The sequence below is a fragment of the Peromyscus californicus genome, unplaced genomic scaffold (assembly GCF_007827085.1).
Source record: "Peromyscus californicus insignis strain IS unplaced genomic scaffold, ASM782708v3 Scaffold_8__1_contigs__length_139910024, whole genome shotgun sequence".
NCBI classification, from domain to species: domain Eukaryota; kingdom Metazoa; phylum Chordata; class Mammalia; order Rodentia; family Cricetidae; genus Peromyscus; species Peromyscus californicus.
In genome coordinates, this window is record NW_026294606.1 from 87827251 (window position 1) to 87851031 (window position 23781).

At 50.3% G+C, this 23781-nt stretch overlaps 1 protein-coding gene and 1 non-coding gene across 6 annotated transcripts in view; both read right to left on the reverse strand.

The window, feature by feature from the left end:
* The window catches only part of Acsf3 (acyl-CoA synthetase family member 3), a 57571-nt gene extending 37553 nt beyond the window's left edge, over positions 1–20018 (reverse strand). For 2 of the 5 annotated variants that reach the window (XR_008215696.1, XM_052727915.1), the window contains exons 1-6: positions 19876–19984; positions 13742–14431; positions 12694–12849; positions 11288–11442; positions 9222–9367; positions 7864–7973 (exon numbers count right to left, since the gene is read on the reverse strand). Coding sequence is in view for 4 of the 5 variants with exons in the window: in XM_052727915.1 (XP_052583875.1) it covers positions 7864–7973; positions 9222–9367; positions 11288–11442; positions 12694–12849; positions 13742–14407 (1233 nt within the window). In the remaining variant the exon portion in view is untranslated. Of the gene's footprint in view, positions 1–7863; positions 7974–9221; positions 9368–11287; positions 11443–12693; positions 12850–13741; positions 14432–19875 lie in introns of all 5 variants that reach the window. The other 3 variants (XM_052727916.1, XM_052727918.1, XM_052727919.1) reach the window with 3 other exon arrangements.
* On the reverse strand, positions 369–499 carry LOC128104859 (small nucleolar RNA SNORA11). The gene has a single exon (XR_008216153.1). It is a non-coding gene; the product is annotated as a small nucleolar RNA SNORA11 (small nucleolar RNA).
* Positions 20019–23781: the final 3763 nt, after the last annotated feature.

Sequence of the window (23781 nt, forward strand, 5' to 3'; positions counted from 1 at the left end):
CCTCCCTGGCATACAGACATCGGCTGCTGGATCTAGTCCTTTTTTAAAAACTTTCCATGACTAAGAACATACTAACTTACAATCCCACAGTGAGCACGGGTCCCTTCACATCCTCACCAGCTGTGTTTTGTCTTTTTTGATAGCTGCCATTCTAACATAGAAGAGTGGCGTTTACTTAGGCATTCATTTGTATTCCCTTGACAATTAGTGATATTAGTATTTTCACATACTTGTTGACCACATGGATGTCAATTTGTAATTAGTGTCTATTCCGGTCTTTCACCTCTTTCAACAGGGTTACTTATTTCCTTGCCAGTGAGCAGAGTTCCTTCTAGATTTCAGATGTTTGTTTGTGTTTTTTTTCCTCAATGTGTAGGACATTAATGTGCTCAGAGGAAGGCAATGCGTTCCGTAACCTCCTCACACAATGACCGATTTCTATTGGGTGTGTAATAAACAGAGGAGCCATTCTTCAGGCACCTTGCTCTGAGCACACCCCCAGATGTTTGTTCTTATCACATGCATGGTTCCCACGTATCACATGCACGGTTCCCACGTAGTCCCTCCCACTCTGTCCGACATCTCTTCACCATCATCTCACTGGCAGAAGCTTTCTTAGTTAACCTGATCCCAGCAACTGACTTTGGCTTTCGCCTGCTGTTTCTGAAGTCGTCTCCAATCATCTCTGCCTAACCACTGTTACCGAGCATCCCATCCTCAAGTAATTTCGCAGTTTCTGATGCTGCGTTTAAGAACCTGTCACTTAGACTTGGTTCTTTCATATAGTCAGGTTTCACTGGATCTTTGCTTGTTTTTGAGTTAGCACCCCAATAAGTGACTCGGACTTGTAGTGGGTACCTGTTCCACCTATGACCTTCAAGTACCAGCCCCTAGGGCGTGGCCTCGGGGCTAGCTTAAGATGAGGGGCAGTACACCTGGCCCTCTTCTCCCTTGTGGGCTTGGATGGTGCGGACTAACTCAGGAGGCAGGAACAGCATGGGACAGGACATCAGCCTTCCAGGACTCTGCAAGGATTTTGTCTATTCTGTTCAGTGAGTTGTTCTCCCCAAAATATAATTTCTGAATAAATAGTTCCTTTATCAATATCTATGGATTATCTGCAATACAGACTGGCCTTGAACTCACTACGTAGGCCCAGGCTGGCTTCACAAGTGCTGTGACGACAGGTGTGTAGCCCCACCCTGCTCTGATTCTGTTTTTCTGTGTGTGGGCATCTGGTTTTCCCAACATTTACTGATGACACAGTCTTCTTCCTAAAATGTCTTCTTGGAACTTTTAAAAAACTAGAAACAGTATCTATCTAAGTATGGGCTTAAAAATTTATCTGCATATGTATGAGGGTTTGTCTACATGCACATATGTGCACCACAAGTTTGGAGTGTCCTCAGAGGCCAAAAGAGGGTGTTGGATCCCCTGGAACTGGAGTTACAGACGGTTGTGAGCTCCCATGTGGGTGCTGGGAACCATACCCAGGTCCTCTGCAAGAGCAGCTATGTTCTTAAGAGCTGAGCCATTTCTCCAGGCCTGCTTTTCTCAACTGTTTATCAATGTTTAACAGTTTCCGGTGTAGAGATCCTTTACCTCCCTAGTTTATTCCCAAGTAGTTTATTTAATTGGGTGAATGGGTACACATGGGGAGCCAAAGGACACCTTGTAGGGGTCAATTCTCTCCTTCCACCATGACTCCTGGGGATCCAGTTCAGGTCATCTGGCTTGACAGCAAGTGTCTGCTTCTGCTGAACCATCTCAGTGGTGCTAGTTTATAATTGTTTAAATGGTATTACATTGGGATTATTTTCTTGACTTTTTTTTCTAGATAGCTCACTATTAGTAGTGTATGGAAATGCTGATTGCACATCCTGCAACTTTTGACTTTGTTTAGATCTGATAGTGTTTTGGGGTTGTGTATATATAATTTCCTATCACCTGTAAACAGGATAATTTCATTTTCCCCTTTCCAGGTGTGGTAGCTTTTATTTTTGTATCTGATACTTGAGCCAAATCTTCTAGAATTGTGCTGAAGAGTAACAAAAAACCAGTTATACTTGTTTTAGACTGTGAAGGAAAGGCCTTTAGCTTCTGCCCACTCAGGGGACGCTGGCTGCAGTTTGTTGGATGTGGACTTTTGGTTGAGGCACGTCCTTTTTCTATCTAATTTGCTTAGAATTTGTCATCAAGTGATGTTGAATGTCAACAAATGTGTTTTCTGTATCCACTGAAATTATTTAAACAATAGGAAATATAGAGAGAAAAGAATAGGTAAGTGGTAGCTTGGGGCCCAGGAGGAGAGTGAGTAGGGAAAGGTATACAACCCTGTAAAAACATTACGGACCACTGGGCAGAACATTCACTGGGTGAACTGTACACGAATCACATCCCAATGAAGTACTTTAAAATCAAGGACCAGGCAGTACTAAACTACATAATTTGTTTTCCTGGGGGCAACGGCAGGGAGTCCCCGAGATCCTGGGAGAGAAATCGGTTTCCAGGGAATCAGCAGGGCTGGAGGCTCTCAGAACAGTGCTGGCAGAGGAGAGGGCTGAGGCAACAGGAGAAAAGTCGGGGCAGGGTGCTCCCTGAGGGCCTCACATTTCCAAGCACTCCTTCCAAGGGCATGTGGGGAGGCAGGCCCCACACTCAGGAGAAATGACTGGGGCTGCAGAAATGGCTCAGCAGTTAAGAACACTAGCAGCTCTTCCAGAGGACCTGGGCTGGATTCTGAGCAACCCAGTTGAACCCCAGTTGTCTGTAACTGTAGTTCCAGGGAATCCAAAGTCCTCTTCTGGCCTCCACAGGTACCAGGCACGCACTTGGTGCAGACAGACATGCAGACAAAACACTCATAAACATGGGGGGGGGGGCGCTGAGAAGCTAAGCTGCCTGCCATCTAAGCTGGTTGCAAGTGACCTGCCTTTTGGTTTGAAGATTCCTCACTTGGGATCAGCTGTCTCCTAAGTAGCCCTGTATAGAGAGGGTAAGTACACCCATCTCACAGGACACACAGCCTGGCAGTGGTCATCCCCATCTGAAGCAAGAGCTGTTAGGTAAAGGATGCCCGTGTTTGACCCCTCCATGTGAGGCAGGTGCAGCAGTTGGCACATCAGGACAGAGGCAGAGATGAGGAGGTGGGAAAGGAAGCAGAGCAAGAGAAGGCACAACAGAGCAGTCTGCTGACCAGAGTGACGGCCTGTGTGTGGAGAAGTGATGAGCTAATTAATTTTTTTAGAGAAGCAAGTTTGCTGCCCCCAGCCCACCCTTATCACTGCTGCATCCTCAGCAAGAGAAGCAGTTCTGTGTAAAGGCCCTGCTTACAGGGTGGCATTATCCACAGCTGTGCAGCCATTTATCTGTTGATAGACCCCTATTGTCGCTGGTTGGTGTTTGGCTCTCATGTAAGCGAGCAATTTGAGAAAATAAAAAATAAATAAATAAAGAGACAAAGCCTGATGCACTCACAGGGCTTGCAGCAGGAGCCAGCTGGAGAGCCAAGGCACATGAAATATGCATCAGAGCCAACAAAGCAGGCTCAGCGCACGGAGGAGCATTCACCTCTTCAACAGTGAGGGGTCAGGCTTGGGGAGCCCCATGAGTCTCCACTCGGAGGGACCTGTGAAGGTGGAATAACTTTAGAGGGAGCCCTGTCCACAGTGGGGGAAGGACAGGCAGTGTTCCTCCAGAGCCTCACTGCCTGCCCAAGCTGCGGGACTCAGGAAGCTGGGCTACCGGGAGGCAGATACGTGGGACACTGGCTATGATGCACAGTGCGGAGGGCTGTGCGCTATGGGACTAACTAGGCTCCAGGAGAGGGGAGGAGGCAGAGGTCTCCAGCACGAAAACCAGGCTTGGGAGCCCCTGCCATGTAGTGAGTGTTCGTCTTCTACAGAAGGTTCCCTTCTGAAGGATCCAGAGGCCCATTCCTCTCACTTCAAATGGGATTGTGCACAGGGCCACTATCTGGAGAAGAAAGCCTCAACTCACAGCCCTGAGCTGTTAGGATCCGCCTAGATCCAGAATACACCACTCCCGCCCTCTCCTCCTCCCAGAGTCCTCCTGAGATTATAAACGGTGGCAGGCTGATATCTGGATATGCTCTTGAGGATCTGAGACCTAAGGCAGCTGCTGTTTTAGGGGCCTGTATCCTCAAGGATCCTTGAGTTTAGAAAGGCCAGGGAAGCCACAGCAAGGAGTCATGAGTGACCACCCTAGTGCTCCTGTCAGGCAGGCTCCAGTGCCCAGAGGATGCCAGCTGATGTAGCTCTCAGGAGCTTTAGCAGGCCGACAGGGATGGCCCCTTCAAAGTAACAACACGGTACCACTGACCACAGAAAACATGTCTGTCCTCTGTCTCCAAGATAGACTAGGACAAGATAAGGGGTTTGTTTGTTTTTTCCCTCACCACGGATCTGATCAGGTAATCTTTCCTAACTATGGCAGGGGTATGAAGAGACTTCAAGGAGAGCACATGATAAGTCCTAGGCTTTAGCTGTTTATGTGACTACTCGTGGAACTGAGGGCCTGTGCATATCAAGCAAGCACTCGACCACTGAGTCACCCAAGTCCAAAACCATAAACTTTTAAGTCAGAGAATCTGACTTTGTCAAAATGCCACACCCTGCCACATACTCAAAGGAACGGCCTCCCATCTTCAGACTGCTCAGGATGTGGCACAGAACAGCATGCTCATGAGGGGTCACGCCAACAGGGCACCGTCTCTCATCACAGCAGCCACAGCTGGTTCAGTGAGATGGAATGCACAGTCAGAGCAGAAGCTATCCCGGGCCAGAGGGGCCGGGACATCAGTACTCTGTAAAGGCAGCACCTGGCTGAGGCCACACACCCTGGAGGTCGAGCACAGAGGTCTATGCGGGCAGATGCCTGCTGTAGCCCTGAACAAAGGTAGAAAGTACCTTCTGGAAGGCAGTGGGCAGTGCCCACAGGAAGTTCCTCCTGCTAGGCTGGCATTCTCAGGCTACCAGCAGCAGCCCCAGATGCATGTCCCCCATGGACAGTGGGCACAGTGAACACAAGTCACTGACTACAAGTGGGGCTTTTGTTAGGGGAGAAAATCCCAACATTTAAGGTCAGGTTCTGGAAGCCTCACAGATAAATGGCTTAGGACTTATAAGTATGGGCAAACAAAGTGTTTATGAACTCAGCTCAAAATGCTGAGTGTCTGTGTACTGTACACTAAATACACATGTACATACATGTGCACGGACAGAGACAGTCTAATCTCTCTGTCTCTGTCTCTGTCTCTCTCTCATGCCATAGTCACCATCTCTAGCTAGGAACCCAGTTTCCCCGACGATGGACTAGGATGTTGAAGGCACTTAGCCATCAGCAAGGTGATAACAGACTCAGAATTGACAATATTGGGGCCAAGCAGACACCCCATGGAAGGCTGTAGCCTTGAAAGAGCCCATACAATCTAGGCCTAGGTGTGGAGGTGAGATCTCAACATGGGCATCCTCCTGCCCCCACCTGACACTTCTCTTTGTGGGCGCTTTCCATTCACTGACAGATACCACAGGTGTGTGGCTTTGCCTCTTGCTTCAGGCACAAGAGCCTGGCGGCCATCTGCCAGACTTGGTTCTCAAGTCTTGAGAACCATCTTTTCGTGACAGCCAAAAGCAAACCTGACCAGACAGGATCTGCAGTGAGGGAGAGGCCACACACGACATCACAACAGGTTACAGTTGCCAATGGTGCCCCGAGTGGGTTCTCACTGCCCTTGCACGAGGGCAGCTCCAGGCACTGGAGTGCAGCTGGGTGATGCAGGGCCCTCTGTCCAGCTGGGGTGAGACACTGAGTGCCAGAGTGGGCCCGTGCCCTTTGCATGATTGCTGGAGGGACAGCAGACTCTTCTTGGCCCAGGCAGCATCCACTTTGCCTGCCATCTGGTGGAGTCTCAGTGCATCTCAGACTCTCAATCCAGGGAGTCTGGCTGGTGATCTCTAGGGAATGAGGGTCCACGCTTGCTCTGGGGCTCCAGAGCAGCTGCTATAAATCTTAGCCCCATGACAGCCCTACACTGGCATGCACCCCTCTTACCTCTCGGAGTCTATCCGAGCCACCCCCATCCCTGGAGCCCTGAGTATAGCTGTCCCAGGCTGGCTGCCAATCCTTTCAGTTTTAAGTGTCTCAGGAAAGAGCTCTCTGCAGACAGCATCAGCTGAAGAAATGGGAGCCACGGTGGTTCAGGTGAGCAGCAGCTTGCTGTGTAGGTGCTAAGCAGCTACATCTCATCCTCAGACAGCTGTCCTTCCGGCCCCGACCCCCCTGTCCTCACAATGATTCTGCCATTTTCTGAAGAGCAGGTGTTCCTGAAGCCCACTGTTTAAGGACACCTGAGTGAGAAGAGTCACTGTGACGTAGCTGTTAGCCTTCCATCTACCCTCCTTGGCAGAATCCATCAATGCACAGAGGCCTGGGACTGGTCAAGCCGGGCAAAGGCAGGTGGCCTGAATGTGCATTGTTACCTGAGCTGAGGGTGGGGTAGGCAGGGCACAGTCTTAAGAGCCAGGTGAAGTTTGGTGATTACAGACATTTCAACATGTAGGGTGGCAGAGGCAGGGCCAGTTAAGGGGGGACTCCTGGGCCAGGGGAGATAAGGCGGCCAGTCGGGTCAGGGGATGAAGGTGACCCTTCAGAGAAGGCTGACCACAGAAGGGAGAGTCCAGAGAAAGGCACCGAGACAGCTGCAGGGCAGGCAAGAGACCGCTGACCCCACCCCCACCAGGGAAGGGGTGAGAAGTGTTCCCGGGACAATAGAACATTTCATGACATCACTGCTTTTCAGACGTAAGCTCAGAGCCACCAGGTCCCACGTGCCTGCTCTCAGGAGCACCAGCAACCATTTTTCCCTTGGTGGAGGCTAAGGTTAGTAAGGGCAGGCCCACAAAGACCTTAACAGCTACCTCTGCAGGGGTGGACTCCAGGGAGTGCTGGAGCACCTGCCAGCAAGACGTCAGCAGGGTGAAGGAAGGGACGCAAGGGAGAACACAAGACTCCCTGCCCATTCGCCTTTCCCAGGGCGACAGCACCAGCTAGCTGCATGTAACACCCAGCCAGTCTCTGAGATAATCATTTCCTTTCAGGTCAAAATTCCATTTCCTATGAATCTTAAACTTCTCTTTGGCTGAGGTTCCTTATGATCAGTTCTTAGCTCTTCTTCTTTTCTTTTTAGAAAAGAAGATTTATTTGTCTTTATTTTATGTGCATTGGTGTTTTGCTTGCATGTATGTCTATGTGAGGATATTGGGTCCCCTGGAAATGGAGTCACAGACAGTTGTGAGCTGCCACGTGGGTGCTGGGAATTGAACCCAGGTCCTCTAGAAGAGCAGTCAGTGCTCTTAACCACTGAGCCATCTCTGAAGCCCCCCAGTTCTTAGCTCTTAAAATCCTCCATGAGAGAAGAGAGCATCCTCCTCTTGGCCATGCCTGCTAAGTTAAGAGTCATGTATAAAGTTGAGAACCACCTTCCTGGAGTTGAAGCATTACCTAAGCACACAGGGCTCCAGGTGGTACCAGCACCTGACATCTCAACATTCCCACAGGCCCAGTCTGTAGGAATTACTGCTGTGCTACCCCAAGCTTCTCCTTAGTAAAACCACAGGACCCCTCTGGATGTCCCCCAGGGACAGAGCTATGCGGAGGAGCTGGAACCAGCAATCAGGAGCAAGGCACATGCAGGCTGAGCTCCCTCCTGGGAGGGTACTGGAAGACCCTCATGGGTGAGGCAGACATGTTAGCCTATAACCCCAGTCACAGCCTTCAGCATCTCTACTGTCCAAGGCTGCCCCCCAGTACGGCAGGGAAGAACCCTCTAAAAGATGGCCTCACCTTTGTCTCCTTCTCATTTCCCTCTGCATGGATGAAGTAGGGAGAACCCTTCTGCGGGTTTTCTGAGACGATGCGTACTTCCACTCCTGGCAGTGGGGTTCCCACAGAACCTGTAAAAAATGAAAAGGAAGGTAGGAATTGGATAGTTGCACTCCTGGGTTTGGGACATGCTTCCTCGTGTATATGGGACACTGGGATCACTATCAGGAGTGGCTCACGTGCTTGGTGACTGCAAGGAAAGACGTGGGGAGGGTGGCAAACAGTGGCAAACGGTGCATGTGAGCAGCCAGCCAAAGGCCTGCCCAAATCTCACTGACACTATGGTAGTAGCTGCTGGTGCAGCTGCCATGGTGGGTTCTTCACTGCTCCTGCCTGGTCAAGGAGAGCGGGCCACCCGGCTGGATGTGCAGGAACTGACTAACGCAGGCCACTGGTGTGTCCCAGAAAGGGCTGAGGTGGAAGCGGGTGGGGTTCTCTGTAAACTGGGCTGCCCATTTTTTTTTTTAAATTACACTTCCTCCTGCAAGGGTGAGACAGAATCTGGCTGGTAGGGATGTGTCCAGAAGCCCCCACACTTCTGGACAATGCCCTGTGTTGAAGCATCACTCAGCTGTTGGCTTGGGGGCCTGAGCTCACATGCCTTGGTGCCAACACATGAACAGCAGGAACAGAGTGGAGAGCAGACAGGTCAACACACCCAGGAATGAGGCCAATGTCCAAACACACCTTTCTCCTGAGAATTCATTTTATAGTTTCAGGGTCTTTATTTTAAGCACTGTAGTTAATGGGAGTCTGTAACAGGACAAGTTTTCCAAGTGGCAACTCAGTGAACCACACACACACACACACACACACACACACTTTGCATCCTGGGTTCAGCTTCCTAGTGAGGTGATTGCACTGTCCCTGCTTTAGGTAGGATCCTCCATGGCTGGGGTTCCACGCAGAGGGTCAGGAGGCATGGAAATGGAGCAGCTGCTCTAGGGCATTCTCGGCTCCAGGTGTGGAGGTGCCTAGGCCTCACCTCTAGAGTGAGTCACCACCACAGTGAGACAGCTAAGCAGCATCCTTCCTGCTCTGACTTTGGGGTTCTAAGACTTTAAAAATCAGGGTGACCATGTGTGGCATCGTTAATCATTTCAAAATGCAGTGAGGACCCATGAAACTGTGGCCTCTGCTCTGTGGTTGAAAGGGGACAAGGGGAGAGGGCGGCTGTCACCTTGAGGAGGTGCTTCTGGCCCTGTAGTCTGCTGCAGAGGACAGTGTCCTCTGTGTCCCTCTCATCAAAGTGCAGGTGGACCGGGAGTCACATGTAGGGCACTGGGAATGGAAGGGGACAGCTGTGGGGCAGCCGGTACCTGGCAGGCGAGCCTCCGTCAGGGGGTTGGACAGGGCCATGCCAATCTCCGTCATACCATAGCGCTCCAGTAGCGTGTGGCCCGTGGCATTCTTCCACTTCTCCAGCAGGGGGACAGGCAGGGCAGCCGAGCCTGACACCATCAGCCTAGGCAGCACAACCACAGGGGCTTAGCTCTGATGGGGGCAGCTCATAGCACACTTCCTTGTGAGTGCGCAGAACAGGTGCGTGGGATGGTCCTCTCCCATCTCTGTACTCAACATTCATGATAAAGGTGAGTTTTTAAAAAAGTTTCTTTTCAGTAAATTCAAGCAGGTCTTTCAAAGGGATGTTAGCTAAAGCAGCATCTTTGGTGATAACCACAAATAATACTCACCAACAGCCCTAAACAAGTGATCAGGACAGGATGGAGGCAATGGTTGTGTGCCTCATGGAAGAAAGGCCACAACGTTGCAGGAGGCAGGTGCTGTGTGAGCAGAGCTGCTGAAGCTGGAAGGCACACGGGAGTCGGGGGGGGGGGGGGGAGGGGGGGGGACGGGACCGGCAACCGGAGGCGACAATGGCAGAGACAGTGGGTGGTGCTCACGTCCCTGAGCCGCTTTCTGCTACAACCCCATGCCTGCCACTTGCAGAGAGGAAGGTCCTTTGTGTGTCATCTAAACTGAAGCAGGAACCGGCCCCATCCTCCTCCAGAGGTGTATGGCCAACAAGAGCCCCGACGGTCTCATTCGTCTGCTGAGGATTCTGTATTTCAGAAACAGCAACTGTGCCTGTGGTTCTTTGGGGTTGGTGGGATCTACTGATCCTTCCCTAGCTCTGGTTCCTGAGCACTGGGTGCCCCCGAGTGCTTCAGCTGACAGGCCTGGGTAGGGGCCCAGAGAGGCAGCCATTAGCAGCACCATCTGAAGCAGGGCTCTGATTTCCTCAAAGCATCTATTTGGAAAGGGAGCATAAGAGCAGAGCAAAAATGCAATGCTATCACATTTGTCTCAGATAATCCATAAGTCTCTTAGGGATACAAGGCACTGCTTCCTGAGCCCAGATGTGTGGCAGAAACAGTGGCTGCTGGGTACCCACATAAGTCGTGCTTGGAGTTTTCTTTCTTTCTTTCTTTCTTTCTTTCTTTCTTTCTTTCTTTCTTTCTTCCTTTCTTCCTTTCTTCCTTTCTTCCTTTCTTTCTTTCTTCTAATTCAGGATTTAATACTTTCCTTAAGAGTGAGTAGAGTGAGGATTCGGAAGGTTGGGAGGGAATATAGCATCAGTGAGCGTCTGTTAAAAATTGATGCCATGTGAGGATTCTTTCATCTCCAAAGTAAGATAGGACCACTTCCTGGTCAACAGCCTGAGCTGGAGCCGGCGGCAGACACATCAGGGCCAGGCCCTGTCCTAACTCAGCTTGGAGTTTTAAATCAGAGTTGTCCCTGCAAGCCTGTCGGCCAGCTTCAGTCCCCTTCCCATGTGCCACATCCTTGTTCCTCTGGCAGAAGAGAAGCGCCCTAGCCCACACCTGCTGGAAATGTGGATCTGGTCTGTGTGTGATGATCAAGTAAGCCACACTATGACCACTTCTAGTGAGCAAATCATTATTTCGACATAAAGCTGGGAAAGAAATGATATCCGTCGCTCACAGAAGAGAGAAGGGCAACTTCACACCACTGAACAGCCCACAGGCCTCAGCTCATGGCTGTGAGGAGACAGGAGGTCAGCAGCAGGTACAGAGTAAGGGGAGGTCTCAGAGCCAAGTCAGAGAGGACCAGGGAAGAGGCTGGTTCAGTCCTCAGCCTTCCACAGGCAGAGAAGCTGACAGACGTAAGAGACAGAGGTACCAGGGGTAGACAGACATGGGGGTGCAGACGACGGGGGGGGGGGCAGAGAGAGAGAGAGAGAGAGAGAGAGAGAGAGAGAGAGAATGAATCCAGGCAGAGGACACACACGTATGCACAGAGCCACCATTTAAAGGGAGAGAACTGAGCAGACACTAAGAATGAGTTATGCCTGCTGACTACCAAGCTTCATGGGGCGGGGGGGGGGGGGGGGGGCGCGGAAATATGGGCTCTTTCCACCCACCTGATTTTTTCTTCACAAACTGCACGCACGAAATCCTGGACACGGGGCTGTGTGAAATGCTTGTCATAGTAATCCAGCAGTTTGCTGTAGATCGTGGGCACTGCCATAAACACATTAATCCGTGGAGCTTCTGAACTCAAGAACTTTTCCCAAACCTAGAGGGAAACGGGAAGTGGCATTCAGCAGCTGGAAGACAGCACAGCTGCCTCCTGTCTCCATCCCAGGTCTCTCCTACTGACGGAAGCTGTTTCCTGGGTGGGATGAATGTGGCCATCAGTGGCCTCCAGTTCAGAGGGACTCCTGTAACACTGAAAACATTCCATGGGACATTGTGTCTGGCCTATGAGGAGGAACATTCCAGAAGCAACTGCAGTCAGAAGCAACCTTAGCTCAACTGCAGCCACACAGTGGGGCAGCCTTGGGAATCTGGACAGTGCTCAACACAGGTAGGAGGCAGGTCTGTTGTCTTATCCAAAAAGCTTCACATGAACTTTGCCACTTTACCCCTTAATAAATTTCTAATCAGATTTCATATAAAAGCATTTAAATTTCTCACCAGTTGGGTTTTTATTTCAATATAATCAGTATAAGGTATGCAGGACAGGACTGAATAGTATCATGTTATCATCACAGGCAAGGGCAGAGTCTGGCTCATGAATTAAAAATTCCAGATTGTCAAAAAGTCAATTCCTCACACAATCCTCCAATTCCCAACAATCTTCACCTTGCAGAGACTGACCAGAGGTTCTGGTATCTTACACTGACAGGCAAAGGTCCCAAGAGTCAGAACAAAGGTGAAGACTTGCTCCTTCCTGTTCCCAGAGTAGAAGTCACTAACAGTGTGAGCCCAGCCTGTTCTAATGCAGTGTTCTTGAGCTGTTCCTCTGGAGACACTGCCACTCTCAGTGATGATGGCCTCACTGTCATTTCCCCTCCACAGGGCCAACACCATGTCCCTGATGCCTGTCTGCTGGAAAAGGGGGGAGCACAGTGACTCCCGTGGGTCCTCCAGCAGGAGTTCCTCTGCAGTGGAACCAGAGAAGATGTGACAGGGGACAGCTTGCTTCTCATGTCCTGTTCCCTGAGCTTGTAGAGGGCATCAAGCCATGGGTTTAGACACAGGGAAAGGATGCTGATTAAACACACAGTGATTTGGGGACATGAAGGAGAGGTGACTACTAGAGTTGGGTGCACTGAATGGGGAGATGCAGCCTCAGGCCCAGGAGCAGGTGCCTCCAGAAGCCACAAAAAGAAAGATGCAGAGACCTCCATGAACCTTCCGATGGAACTCCCTCCAATACCTTGGTTTTGGCTCTACCAGGCAGCTAGGAGAATAAATGTACGCTGTTCTAACCCTCCAGCCTGTAGAGTCACTGGGCTGCTAAGAACCCTGGGTCATGACTCACCTGCTGAGCACTGAACTCCGGCAGCATCACACAAGTGGCCCCTACCCAGAGCGGACAGAGCAGCTTGTTGACCACGCCGTGGACATGGTGCAGAGGGAGGACATGAAGGATCGCGTCATGTTTTGTCCATGCCCATGAATGGACCAGCCCAGTCACCTGTGGGGAAATAGCACTGCCTAAGAACAGGGATGAGGGGGTGCGGGCGTGGCACAGGTAGACAAGTGGTCCAGGGGATCCCGAGAGAGAGAGAAGGGAGAATAAAGATGATTCTTCGCTCCTTCCTCTCAGTGGCTCCTGAAGAAGGAAAGTAACTGGGTCCTCCCACTTATCGTGTGAAGGGAACACGGACACCTAACTGGAGACTGCAGAGACCCTAGAAAGCCTAGGAACAGAACAGGCTCTGCAAAAACTGTGGAAGGCAGAGGTGGGATTTTTGGTACTGCTGCCCACAGCATGGTCCCCTGCAAAGGACAGATTGCAGCAGAGTTCAGGTTTGAACCTGCACCAGCCTAGAATAGCTGCCTACCTGTGGTCCCTGTACCACTCAGCTGTAACAGGAGTCACAAGGCAGATGTCCAGGGGTATCCTCAGCTCTCACTGAGAAGCCATGTGGACAAGGCTCCTTCCTGTTCCCTGGACCATCCATGTGAGGATGCTGGTCTCACAACAGCCCAGGTTCACTTGCTGCCTTCCTTTGTGTTGGCTTTCATTTTACTTTATTGCCTCTACTCTACAGAAGACTTCACTGTACATACACAAACTTTTCAGAAAGTGAGCAGAGTCAGACAAGGAGTGAGAGACTGATGGGTTTGCCAAGGTGGTTCCGGAAGTGACTGAATACAAGGTAATGCACAAGGCAGGAGCCGACACAGGAGCTGCTCCTCTTTCTAGGGTGCTCTTACAAATCCCAACCTAATCACACAGCCTGACTATGCGACTCTACAGTCTTGGTGGTCATTCAGCAAAGCGTGTCTGGGTCCTACTCAGTGGTGGCTGGGATAGTGAGAGGGGAAGAAGCAGAGGCCTCTGGAACACACCCAGCACTCACCACGGCTGCTATGTTACGGTGGGTGCTCAGTGCACCCTTGGGCTTCCCTGTGGTCCCACTGGTGTAGAAGATCATAGCACCCCGGTCATGCCAATCCCTCTCTTGGACCAGCTGCTCTATGGGCTGCTCTGCTGCTCCATGGTAGATGGCAGGCGTGAGGGGCAGAAGAGGGACTCCCAGCCTCTGGGCCACTGGCCTTAGCCGCTCCAGGTACTCCTGGCCAACCACGAGCACAGAGCTCCGGGAGTCCTGGATGAAATACTCCAGCTGGGCCTCAGGGTGCTTCCAGTAGAGTGGGACGGCAACACCACCACTCATCCAGGAGGCCCACTGAGCTACAACATAGGAGACATCATTGGAGCACAGGAAGGAAATCCTCTCCTCCGGGAGGTCCCCAACCTTACAACCCCGAAGCCTGCAGATCTCCTGGGCCAGGCAAAGGCTGCGGTCATAAAGCTCCCTGTAGGTGTGACGGCCATGTTTGTCAATAAGGGCAATCCTGTCCCCAAAGGCCAGGGCGCGGATGAACACTGGGGCATTCCCATCTGTGCAGGCCTCTGGAGCTGTATGCAGGAGGCTATGTCCTCTGTGTCTTCTGGGAGCCAGCTGACTGGAGGCCAAGGACCAGATGAGACGCCTGAAGGGTAGTGTCAAGAGGGGTGGCATCACACCAACAAACCACTGGCTGGGCTGGGGAGGAGAGTGCAATGTGTGAGTGTTTGCTTGGGTCACCCAAACCTTGCCCACAGCAAGGTTTAAAATATACCCTCCAAACACCCCAAAAGGCTGCAGAAACTCTTAACATACCACCCCCTAAACAGAGAAGCTAACACTCTTAATCATACAACATCTTTAAAAAGTGTCTAGCTTTTTATTTAGTTTCTTTAAAGATTTCAAAAACATGCAAAATTCCCAAATAATTTTAAGTTAGGAAAACAAAATAAAATATACTTAAGGTAAATCCTGAATAGGAGATTTGGGAATTTTGAGCCTGGAAAATCACTAGTCAGTAGAAGCAGTTATCACAGGGACTCAAAAGGCACCCTTGTGGAATGAATATTTAACTATGTAAAGGTGTACATTTGTTTCTGCTGAGGAATGTTACTGCAACTGTGTAAAGGTGTGTACATTTGTTTCTGCTGAGGAATGTTACTTTAACTGTGTGAAGGTGTGTTACATTTGTTTCTGCTGAGGAATGTTACTGTAACTGTGTAAAGGTGTGTTACATTTGTTTCTGCTGAGGAATGTTACTGTAACTGTGTAAAGGTGTGTTACATTTGTTTCTGCTGAGGAATGTTACTTTAACTGTGTGAAGGTGTGTTACATTTGTTTCTGCTGCCTTTGTTTAATTATGTAAAATTGTGATGCTGTTTCATTTTGTCTGCCTAAGGCATCTGATTGGTCTAATAAAAAGGTGAATGGCCAATAGGTAGGCAGGAGAGGGAGAGGTGGGGCTAGTGGGCAGAGAGACTAAGTAGGAGGAGGAATCTAGGCTGGAGAGATGAGAATGAGGGAGAAAGAGAGGGACGTGCCTGGAGCCAGAAGCCAGGCAGCCGACAGACAGACAGACATGAGAAGCAGAAAAGTAGGACATTCAGAAAGAAAGGTAAAAAAGCCCCAACACAAAATGTAGATAAAGAGAAACAGATTAAAATAAGAGCTAAGGGCCGGGCGGTGGTGGTGCACGCCTTTAATCCCAGCACTCGGAAGGCAGAGGCAGGCGAATCTCTGTGAGTTCGAGGCCAGCCTGGGCTACAGAGTGAGTTCCAGAAAAGGCGCAAAGCTACACAGAGAAACCCTGTCTCGAAAAACCAAAAAAAAAAAAAAAAAAAAAAAAAAAAAAAGCTAAGGCCGAGCATTCTTAACTAATATGAAGTCCCCATGTCATGATTTGAGAGTGGGTTGGTGGCCCAAAAGAAAAAGCCTGGTACACAGCCTTGCCACTTCTCGACAGCACACCCCAAAGGGTAGCCATTCAGGAAATGCAACCCAGCAGGGCTTTAGGAAGGCAAGGTCACAGGCCAGGGAGCATCAGTTTGTTTCTTTTCTCCCCGCTTTAGGTTGAAAGTCTGTCTTCTCAAAAACAACTACTAAATTACAACTGAAATAAGCAGAGGAAGTGTGCTCAGGGAGAGGGGAGATGTCACTGCTTAGTTCTGTTGGGATGCTCCTCTGGGGACCCTGAAGTCCATTCCAGGACAACACAGAGGGGTCATCATACTTCCACACTGGCTCTGCATATGGCATCTAACAGGTCCAGAGGCCACCCAATATTCCAGATCTGCTTCCCAGTGCTAGCTAGCAAGATCCCTTCCTTTGGTTCTATAACCCTCATGTCACATGTCGTCCCTGCCTAGGCTCCCTGGCAGCGAGAAGATAGTCCCCATCCCCAGTCCATTTGGCCTCCGGCGGTTAGAACACATCACTCTCCACTGAGGTTCTCTGGCTTCTGCTACACCTACCCAGCAATTACTGTGGCTTTCATCAGAACAGCCTCCCCAGTCACAGTTATGAGACAAGAGGCCACACCTGCTTTGGCAGGAGCAACTGAGCTGGAGGAAGTGACTCAGCACTGAATTTACGGTGAGCTGACGGTGTTGCGACCTGTTCTTACAGAGGCACTAAGTGCTGGAATGTTAGACACTACTCAATGCTAGAGGTCAATAAAGACACTTGCTGAGGAGACCTCTGCCACCTTCCCAGGCCACGTGTCTAACATTTCCCCATAGACATAACAGCTGGCACTCTCTGGGGTGAAAGCTGGAGGCCCGAACTATCCTAGAAGGCCCAGGAGAAGGACAAAGGCAAGACTGACCATACCTCGCCCCACCTCCCTTCTGTTCCCTCCACATCTCACAGCACGACCTCATGTAACATTCCCTCTGTGAGGCCTGTCTCCATTAGCATGCTCTCTCTGACACATACTCTGAAAACTTCCCCTTCATTAACTTGCCAGGGCAAACCAACACATCATTATCTGCTACCGGTACCAAAAGCAGCTTTGTTGTTTGTTTTTTCTGAGACAGGGTTTCTCTGTGTAGTTCTGGTGCCTGTCCTGGATCTCACTCTGTAGGCTGGCCTCAAACTCACAGAGATCGGCCTGGCTCTGCCTCCCAAGTGCTGGGATTAAGGGCGTGCCCCACCACCACCTGGCCCATTTTTTTTTTAGACAGAGTTTCACTATGTAGCTCTAGCTGTCCTGGAACTCTCTCAGTAGGCCAGGCTGGCCTCAAACTCAGATCTGCTGCCTCTGCCTCTGTCTCCAGAGTGCTGGGATTAAAGGTATGTTGTCACCACACTGGGACAGCTTTGTTTTCTTAATACTTAAATAATTTATCTAACAAAACAAATTCTCCATCAATAAATACTCCTAGAACTAAATTTTGTTCTGTGCTCGAGATCTTTGGGTATGACTTTGTTTCCCTGGCTCCTTGCTGGGGTTAGATAGCTTCTCTAGCCAGGCACTCTGGTCAAGAGAGCAGGGAGACTCGGCCTCCCTCCTCTGTGCAGGAGTCTAGCTCATGGCTGCTTGGAGGCCCTGTGCACACCGGCTCTGCACATGTCAGTTCTCAAGCACACTGGCCCCTGGAGAACACCTGCGGTCTAGACGAGGCGGCGAGGGTCCAGAGCTGCTCTCAGCGCTACTCCACAAGGGCTCAGAGCTCCTGGCCTGTTCACACCCTGGATTTCCACCTCCACAGGGCTAGGGAAGAGAAGCCAAGGACTTGACAGCCATGTGGGCTTCCAGAAGTCAGGGAGCATAAAGTAAATTAGGGAGCTTTAATTCTCACTCCAACAAATTCCCCTCTATCTGTTTTACAGTCGGAGATGCCAAAACCAAGAGAAACTCAAAGAGCAGACCTACTGTGTGGAATTTCAGAATTAAAGACTTGTGGCCAGATTCCTGTGGGTTAGAGTGTGAGATGTCTCAGAATGCTCTGGATGAATGGGAAGGACAAGACATTTGGTATTCGGCTATTGTCTCTGCACAAGGGAACAGAAAACAGAGAAACCCAAACAGAAGACCTGCTGTGTGAGAGACACCAGGAGCCTCCCCCACAATTCTACACCACAGCCTCCAAAATGGTACAACTCTCCTGAAGCACCTGGAGAGTGGAGCACTAGGGAAGTAGTACCTGCCCTTCACCCAGGTGTGGGAGCTCATCAGCATCCCGAAGCTGTACAAAGGAACCCCGAGGACCGGGTTCCTGATGAAGAGCTGCCCCGAGAGACTATGGCACACAGGAACAACACACAGGGCCATGGGAGAGCAGTCTTGATCTAGGCCTCTAGACCTGGGGAGACCAAGAACTTGAGTCATGAGAGAGAAGCCCTCTCAGCGGTAGCACCAATACTTAAAATCCTTTCCCCCCATGTTAACACTATGACCTTAGTGCGAAAAGATGTGCACATAGGATGCTCACACAAAGTGGTAATTAGTTAAACTGAAACTAACCAATGGTCCTCAGAAAAAGCCTAAGGAGATCGTGCACAGACATTCAAATATGCATGTCCAACAGGGTGCTGGCTTCCACTAATCTCTGTGTACCCCGCTTTTGACACCACCATGTCATGTGAGGTGGTAGGGCTGAGTCAACACGGCTAACCAGGAAAAGCAACATAGTAGCATGGCCACAAGATCCAGAGCAGGCAGTTGGTTATGCAGCTGCAGATCTCTGTATGGACCCTACTTATAGCACTGCTGAAGGAAACACCACTGCCCTCTGGGGCAGAGTCCTCAGCCCTGAAGGTTGGTGGCATTCCTACCATGCACAGACACTGAGGTGTCAAAGCAGGTTCCTTGTGGAACAGACTTACAGTTCCCATGGGGCCCCAATGCTGTGAGAAGATGCCCACAGCAGGAAGAACAGTGACAGCCATGAGGAGGAGACACTGACCCTGGGGTGGTCAGTCAGGGAGGATGGCAGAGGGTAAGGGCAAACTGAATCCTGTATGGACAGCTGTACACATGCTGGGAGGCATTGCTGGACCACCTTCAATCCTTATAAGTTCGACCATGTCCACTCTGAGGCATTGCCTTACTCTCCCACATGTGGAAATGGGACCAGTCCAGACCTCCAAAGCTGCTTTGGTCTTCAAGCACGAACCTGGTCCAAGCACTTATATATACATCTGTCAGTGCTGAGCTCACTTCCAGCTCATCCCATCAGAGCCAGCTCTTCAGAGCAAAACAGTCTGTCTATTGACAGCATCTGGCTGTGCATGGTCCTCTCACCCCCTGCAGGTCCAGGGATGCCAGAGAATGCCATGTCATACCTGTGGCTTAGGAACTGTCAAAACTACAATTTTAAAGTAGCACTCACAAATTAAAACAAAAAACAAACAAACAAAAAATTCCAAAAGGAAAAAAGATGTTAAAACCTATATCCATTCTACATAATAAACTATCATTTTAAAAAGACATCTGGGAGCTGGGGGTGTATTGCTAAGTGCTTTTGCCTCAAATGCAGGAAGCCCTCATTCCCCAGTACCACCTAAAACGGGCAAAGTGGAGGCAGGAGGTTCAGAAGTTGAAGGTTACTCTTGGCTAAATAGTAAGTTCAAGGCCAGCTTGGAAACATGAGACCCTGTCCCTAAAATTTCAAAATGAAGCCATGGAAAGGTATGTTTACATCCATCTCAAGTCCAAGAACAGCAGGGAGACCTGTTTCACAATAATCACGTCGGCCTTGGGGAGAACACTTAGAACATTCACGTTTTCAGTTACTCCCTTGAGGGACAGCACAGGCTCACCTGTGCTCCTGTAGCAACATCTGGAGCCTCCCACAAGTCTTAGTGGTCGGCCACAAACAAGTCCCTCCCAGGATGAAAATCAAAACAACTTCTCTTTTAGAGAAATTCCCCGTCCCGCTTCCAAGTCCAGCAGCCCTTCCTTGAAGGCACACTTGTCCTGCCCACGCTGCCATAGTCTGCTTTGGGGACCCATTTGCCTTTCGGAGCCAGGCCTCTGGGAACTTGCATTCCACGTGGAACAAATCAAAGGGAGAAGCTCCGCTATGACTTCAGCTCTGGGAGAAGGGCATGAGTTTAACATACAGCAGAAGTTTCGCGCGCGCGCGATGACAGACAGCTGCCCAACAGCTCCCACTATCCCCTGATCAGCTCCAGCTCACCTCGACACCCCCTTTCTTGTTCTCTGCAACGCGCTCACCTGGGGTCAGATGGGGGTCACTGGGGGTGGGGCACAGGCCTGAGAAGGCAGGTGGGTGGATCAGGCCGGAATGAGTCCTACACCTAAAAATGTCCGCAGGCGAAATGTGTCCGTCTCCCTAATCTGTCCCTGTGTGCATAGCCTGGGTAATGAGTTCCGGACTCGAGCGTTCCGGCTTATTCACATACCGAGACTGGTCTGTGCAGGACTGCCAAAGGGTGGTCTTCAGGTGCCTGAAAGTCGTCACCAGACCTCTGGATCCATTGTCCTGATAGATTAAGTGCTGTGGGTTGCTTGCATTGCGTCAGCTTTAACTTTTTTTTGTTTTTAAAGACAGGGTCTCATGTAGCCCAAGCTGGCTTTGAACTCATTATGTAGCCAAGGATGACCTACCTCTACCCCTTGAGTGCTGATTAATGACAGGCTTGTCTCACCACATCTGGCTTATATAGTGCTGAGGATCAAACCCAGGTCTTCACACATGCACTCCAACAACTCTGAGCTATATTCTCAGCCCTCAATGTTCATTTTAATAGGCACCATTGTCGCCGCGCAGGAGGGACTATACAACTATGGACAACATCTTCTTCAAATAGAATATTAGTGGATCCCTTGGTCCCTGAAGAGGGCCTCCCTGGCTTGCAGCTGGGAGTCTGCATGTTAAAGGTGATTTTTAAATCTGTGACACATTGTGTGAGAATTCCTCCTCACAGGAACTGTGGCAGGGTCTTCTTTTGTTCTTTATTTTGAGACAAAGTCTCGCTCTATAGCATAGGCTGGCATCAAACTCATGGCAATCCCCCTGCCTCAGCCTCTTGAATAATGGGATTACAGGTCTGTGCCACCGCAGCCAGCTTTAGGGTAGAATCTTACACTTTCTGTACTGTAAAGGAAAACATTGAATGTTAGACACCGAGTCCATTTGTCAGTGGCAGAAAAGCCAGAGACACAGCTCCACAACCTGCAGCAGCCCAAGAAGCTTCACAGACCTCCACATCAGTCAAATGGGGATTCTTGACTTTCAAGATATCAGTGTGAAGCAAAGTTGGAGTTGTTAAGCCATGGTTTCAGCATAGCTTTAAGCATAGACATTCAGACAGACTGATTGGTGGGAGAACTGATTTAGGGCAAGGATGGTATACACCCAAGTATGGATGTGGACTTCTGAGGAGAGCACACAGTGTTTTTACAATAGCCATATACACAATTCAGGCGGCTTCTGAAATTATATTGGAATTTACACCCTAGGCCCCAGGACTTCTATGCTTAAATGTCTACTTCCAAAGCAGAAACCTAGACATGACCTTGAGATGCGAGTCAGCTTCTGTAACCCCTGGATCTCGGGGACTGTCAAGAATCTGGATTTGGGTTTGGAGTGGCCCAGTCGTTAGCATAAACCCTGGGTTTGATTCCCAGCACTGTATAAGCCAGGCTTGGTGGTATATGCCTATAATCCCAGCACTTGGGACATGGAACCAAAAGGATTAGAAATTTAAGGTTGGGTTACATACGATTGTCTCAAAAATGAAACACGAGTGACAGAAGGGATGGAGAGATGGCTCAGCAGTCAAGAGCATCTACCCCTCTCCCAGAAGATCTGGGTTTGATTCCAAGCACTTATACCAGGCAGTTCACAACTGCCTGTTCACTCTAGCTCCAGGGAGATCCTGCTTCTGTGGATACACCCATACACACACACACACACACACACACACACACACACACACACACACACACTTAAAAACAAGAGACCCATTGTTTGTATGAACAGGATGGTGGCACTGGTAAGCATGGTGGTGGTAGAGTGAGTCTCAGTGGTCACTCTGCAGGGGAAGCCTGACAGCGTCCAGTTCCACCCATTGCCCGAGCTTCTGATTAGCATTTCAGTGACCGCAGCACAAGCTGTCAGGAATGAACAGCCATTTGGAGTTAGCCAGATAGCCACTTACATGAGAGACGTAGGATAACACAGTCAGAAAACAAATGTGGAGAGCAGGGATGGCCACGTGAGGACTACTCCAAAGCAACCCCTGTCACTGTCATCAGAGCTGAGGTACAAGGTCCCACAAGACCAAGAGCAAGATTCTGCAACAGGGAGCTTCGCTAAGACCTGATGGCCAGGAAGACCAGTGGCCAAGCATAGTCCGCCACTGGAGGATTGGAAACAAGGACCTATCTGGACAAAAGGCTGAGGTGGTAACAGAAGATGAAGAGATTGGGTGGGCCTGCTGGGGGAGTCCAGCAGGCAGGATTTGAGGTTTCTGGAAGAGAAAGTAGAAGAGACAGAACAAGAGAACTCACGAGAGAAATTCAAAAGAGCCAGCAGAGACAAGGAGACAAGGTCACCGAGGGCCTGGGACAGTGGATTAAAGGGCCACTTCAACTTAGCAAATGAGTGGGGAATGTAGCAATTGCCCCCCCACCCCCTGCCCCAGGGAGGCTGTGATCACAAGAAACCAGAACACTTACTGCTGCTGAAAAGTGTCATCTCTGTCACCGGCTCCCCACAGTGGTTCAGGGCAGGTACCTACCCACAGCTGTGAGATAAATGGGGGAAGCCAGACAGCAGCACCTGCAGCCTTGGGCAGGAAGCCAGTTCCCACCTGCCCCCTCCCCGCCCCCGAGGAGGTGGCCGAACCATCCCCCGTGACATTTTCAGTTCAACTCAAGATGCAGCCTCTTTTTTCACCTTGGGTTCAGGTGGTCAAGATGACTCTGTACGTTCTACAGCACCCCTCACACCTCAGACACCAGACCTCAGACATTTCCCCATATCACGTGCCTCCATACTCCAGACACCTGCTGTCCCCCCACATACATATACCTGCCCTTCCCAGAAAAGAAAATCTCATAGCTGTAGCATCTTGGAAGGGGACTCAGCCCCTCCCACTTAGTCCTTTGCACCTCCAGCTTAATGAGCACAAGCTGCTGGGGGCGCCTGGGTCACACCTTCTCACTTGATTGAAGCACAACATGGATCTGGCTGGCAGGGGTTTGCTCATGAGGGGAACTTGCGCAAGCTGTGAACACATTACCTTCTGCAGGCGGCTCTGGGAGCTGCTGTTGCCTGTTCTGGGGGACTCTGCACTGGTGTCCTGGTAAGGCCTGGCCCTAGGAGCACCAGGGACACCTGCACCTGGTGACTAAGAGAAGAGGCCATGACAGACTGACCTGTCACTGGCTTTCTGTGCCCAGGCTGGTCCAGCCTACATGGAACGGGGCTGACCTGAATCTATAGCTAGACACTGCCAGTGGTTATGTGCGCTTCCAGGGAGGTCGTGGAAGGGACCATAGCCTTCTTGCTCCCTTTGATTGATCGATCATGTGCCTAGGGAATCCAGCGTCCATGAAGTGAAGACTGGGGAACAGCCCGTGGAGGGTCTGCCTGGCAAAAAAAATGAGGCTTCTGCACACTACTCCATGAAGAGCCTGCTGGCCAGCAAATCCTACAACACCTGTGGACTCTGAAGAAAACCTACAATGTTGTGGGAGGCTTGACCTTCTATGTTATCCTGGATTCCTGATGCTCATAATTGTGTAGGATAACTTTGTTATTTTCACCCATGAAGTTTTGGTCTCATATATATGAAGACGTGGTCTCATATATTCCAGGCCGCCCTCAAACTTATTATGTAGCTGAAGATAAGGATGACCTTGGACTCCTGCTCCTTCTGTCTCTGTTGTTCAAGCTCTGGGATTACTTTCATGTGCTACCATACCCAGTTTATGGGGTGCTGGGGATTGAACCTAGGGCTTCATGCATGCTGGCTAAGATATTTACCTTCTGAGCCATATCCCGAGCCCTGCAAGCAGTGACATTCTGAGGCACTGTGAATACAGCAACAGAGGAGTAATGCAAGACTTCCAT